Here is a 4,020-nt window from a genome sequence, read left to right as displayed (position 1 = left end):
TTTGCATGCACAAAAATTGTGTTATGAATAATAATTTTTTTGCATGTATGTAATACCGGTATATATTTATGTGGATAAAATGACGTAATTCAAATTAAAAAAAAAAAAAATGACGTCATCAATTACATGCACCAAAAAATCATTAAAAAAAATGTCGATAAATTAATTATAATGCAATTTAATTAAAATAACACATAAGAAAAAAAATTGTGATTAATTAATTCGGATGGAATTGTAGAATAATAATATTATACTAATATTCTACAGAGAAAAAAAAATATTAGGGGAAAAAAATTAATTATTAATCAAAGAAGAGAGTATTTGATATAGTTTAATCTAGAAAAAAAAAGAAATAATGAAAATGAGAATTTTCTTTTTGATTAATTTACTATCAATAGCAGGATTGAGCCAATATGCTCATGCAAGATTAACCCGTTCAACATCAGATTTTGGTTTATTAGAACCACAATTTTTACCTGGTACAATCACAACTTTAATACAAACTGCAAGAAAAATAATCGGTGCAAATGTCGAACCAGTATCAGTAATTGGGGAAGGTAAATCCCAGACAAGCCAGAAAGATTCTGAAAAGCTTTATAGTGAAGCAGTTTCATCAGCTGTTTCAGTTTACCAAAAAGCAATGAATGATGCTACAAATAATAAATTAAAGCAAAGAGATGTTGTTACTAGTATGCCAGTAGTTGATTCACCAAGAGATCCTGTCTGTTCTGTAATGATTTCAGGTGAATTAGCTTTAGCTTTGGATCCAAGAAATATTTTCGATGTCGATCTTCTTGGAGTAAAAATTACTAAGGATGATTTATTATTTATGACAGACCTAAAGAATCCAGAAAGCCTTGTAAGAAGTTTCTCACTTAATAAAATTGAGGTTCCTTTGGAATCTGTTCAAAATAGCAGAAAATGTTTCAGAATGTATTTCGATGGATCGCCTGTAGTTATGTGTGCAAAGTCTGACGAAGAGAGAAACGAAATGATGAATAAGTTGACAGAAGCTGTAAGTTTTTTTATTTATTTGAATTCATTCAAATTTATACAAAATTATCATATTAACTTGTTTGATAATTACTCAGATATTCTGCAAAAATAGTGGAATTACATTCTCAAAAAATATGGGTACTATAGAAAATACTGGATTATCAGATTCTTCATTAGGAGTACCTGCACTTACTACAAAAGATTTAAGGTAAGTATATGTAGTATATTTATATTTCAAGTTTATATCATTTTATTTTCCTACTAATTATTAAAATTTAAAGATGGATTGAACAAATTGCAAAGAAACAAATTCAAATGGCAGGAAATGTACAGTCTAATGTTGTTAATTGGTTGAAATCCAAAGGAAACCAGCATGTCGTTGTTAAAGATTCACTTGGTTTTAATCCTCAAATTACTGTGAATGGTGAAAAAGTTGTATAATATTAGTCAATAATAAACAAGTATTAACTGATTATTAAATGACACTTATTTAAAAAGAAACAAGTTGGTTTTTTTTAAATATAAATAATACTTATAAATTAACTTTAAAAACACTAATAATGAGGAATATGAATGGTAAATATTTCATCAAATCTTTACAATATTAGACAAATAAAATATGATTAACAAGATTCAAACCATTCTTATAATTTAATAATATAAAATTAATAGTAAGATTCAAGACGATGCTTATTAATATGGGATGTATTTAATGAATTCTTATTATTTGAATAACTTCGTTTGAGTTTATTACCCTTATTATGATGCTTCTTGTTCATATTATTCAAAGATTTTGCTTCCTTTGAAGTATTTACTGGTGGTGAATACTTTCTCTTCTTATCAACCCTATATGGAGCCAGCTTCTTTAAAGAAATATGTTGATTCAATGCTTTATCATCCATTGATAAAATATCTTCAACACTAAGTCCATAGTCATTCTTTTCGACATTTGTATACTTAAATCTAACTGGCATCTTACCATTGTCTAAAACATCTTCAAAGTGGAGACTATAATATTCATCCAACAAACTATTAATCTTTTCATTATCTCCATATCTCAAATTCAGCCTGTTAGAATTGGTCATTTCATCAATTTCCGCTTCTTCATTATCATTAAATTCTTTATTAATTGGCTCTGGTACACGACTCTTTTCAAGAGGATGTTCGTGGTTGGTATTTCTACAACAAGACTTACAAAGAGTAAAGTTCTCACAAACTTTACAATCAAATTTTTTCTTATTTGGAAGAATCTCTTTCAAACAACCATCACATTGCCACCATACATAGTCATCATCTTCATAAGTAGATGGTGGCTTTATTTCTGATTCGTCATTTAATTGGTTTTCTTTCATTAAAAGCTTCTTTTTATGTTTTTTGGCTTCTTTCTCATTTTTTATATTCCCATCACTTAATTCATTCAATCCTTCATCATTATTTTCCAAAATCTCACATAATGAAAGATCTTCCTTCTTTTCATTATAATCATCATCAAAGAGCTCCTCCATATATTTATCATGTTTATCAGGGTCAAAATCTCCTTCCAAATCCAACTTTTCATCTGAAATACGGCTAATTCCTGAAACTTCTTGAATCTTTTTAAGCTTTTCAATAATTTCCTTCCTCTTCATACTCTTTAAAACCTTTAATTCCTCCTCCATTCTGAGCTTTTCCTCAGCTTTTCTCTCTTTTTTTTCTTTTCTTTTCAGTTTTCTACGTTCATCTGGCCTTCTTAGGGATGATATATTTCTAGAGTATCCCATAATCTGTTGGTTAGCTCCTGGTTCTTCGTATCTAAAATTATATATACCCTCAAATTCATTTGATAATTCCAGATGTTTCTCGTCTTCCTCTTCATCCATTTCTGTCTGAATTGTATAACTCGATGAGTTTTCATCATTAATTCTTTTCTGATTATTGGATTCTTTCCATTCTTGATTTAATATATAATTTCTTAAAAACTTTTCATTTTCATCCAAATCTTCCTCAGGACCCCAATATCTATTTAAAGATTCTATTGGGTCTCCTCCTTCCTCTATATTACGTGTAAGAAATGATTTGAAATTTCTTTCTTCTTCTTCAAGCTCTTCCTTACTTTTATCTTTCTTAATCAGAGTTCCAGAAAATAACTCATCTTCACTTTCATCTAATCCTTCTGCTGCTTTAAGAAATGCTTTCTTTAGCTCATCTTGTTCCTTATCATAACCTAATTTCTTAGATATTCCTTTTTTAACTATTTCATTATCTTCTTCATCATTTTGAGATTTTAATAAAATCTCTCTTTCGTAATCTTTAAAAGTCATTGGTTTACTATTTTTTTGAGTATTAGAATTACTTGATTTTATATCAGATTCATTAGAATCATCAGATTCATCTGATGAATCTGGAAATATTACATGTGAGTTATCATAAATGCTAGGGTCCTTCTTTTTTATTTTATCCAAAGTTTCAAGTATTTTATTTTGAGTCTTTAAGTCCAAAAGTTCTGCATCAGAATCCTCATCTTCATCTGATGAATCTGACTCAGAATAGCTCTCATCATCATCTTCTCCTTCTCTATCATTTTTTAATAGTTCTTTTGCTTTTGATAAAGCTTCTTTTCTCTTTCTTTCATCATATTTTCTTTTATAATCTTCATTAATCTTTAAAGTATCGGTATCATGGAGATTTCCAGATTCTCCATCTGAATCTAATAAATCCTTCATTTTAATACTTTTAATTATGTTTTAATATTTCTATATATTTCCCAATTCCTTCCCAGATCCTGATTTTCCTTTAAAAGCTTTCTTTAGAAAGCAATAGTTCATACAATTCAAGGAATAACGAAAGTAAAATATATACAATATTTACTGAAACTATACCCTTTTGCTTGAAAAGCAGAAAAAAACTCAATTTATTAATATTTATTTCAATCCTCAAATTACCTTTTTAATTATTATTTAATATATAAAATAAATTCTTGATTTGACTTTTGGCGCCAACTTTTTTAAAGGCTTAGTAGTAAGAAAAACATTATCAAGAAAATAA

General features: G+C 27.9%; 2 protein-coding genes across 2 annotated transcripts; one reads left to right on the top strand and one right to left on the bottom strand.

Moving 5' to 3' along the window:
• The first annotated feature begins 355 nt into the window (after positions 1-355).
• On the top strand, positions 356-1,108 carry Chro.80493 (hypothetical protein). The annotated part of the gene is made up of 1 exon (XM_660308.1): positions 356-1,108. The coding sequence occupies one exon, from the start codon at positions 356-358 to the stop codon at positions 1,106-1,108; it is 753 nt and encodes a 250-aa protein (XP_665400.1).
• A 553-nt stretch (positions 1,109-1,661) lies between these two features.
• Positions 1,662-3,698, bottom strand: Chro.80492 (hypothetical protein). Its single annotated transcript, XM_660307.1, has 1 exon — positions 1,662-3,698. One exon carries the CDS (start codon positions 3,696-3,698, stop codon positions 1,662-1,664), a length of 2,037 nt encoding a protein of 678 aa, XP_665399.1.
• Between the last annotated feature and the right edge of the window lie 322 nt (positions 3,699-4,020).

This window comes from Cryptosporidium hominis (genome assembly GCF_000006425.1).
Source record: "Cryptosporidium hominis TU502 chromosome 8 CHRO018148, whole genome shotgun sequence".
In the NCBI taxonomy this organism is placed as follows: Eukaryota; Apicomplexa; class Conoidasida; order Eucoccidiorida; family Cryptosporidiidae; genus Cryptosporidium; species Cryptosporidium hominis.
This window is presented reverse-complemented; position numbering and strand designations above follow the sequence as displayed.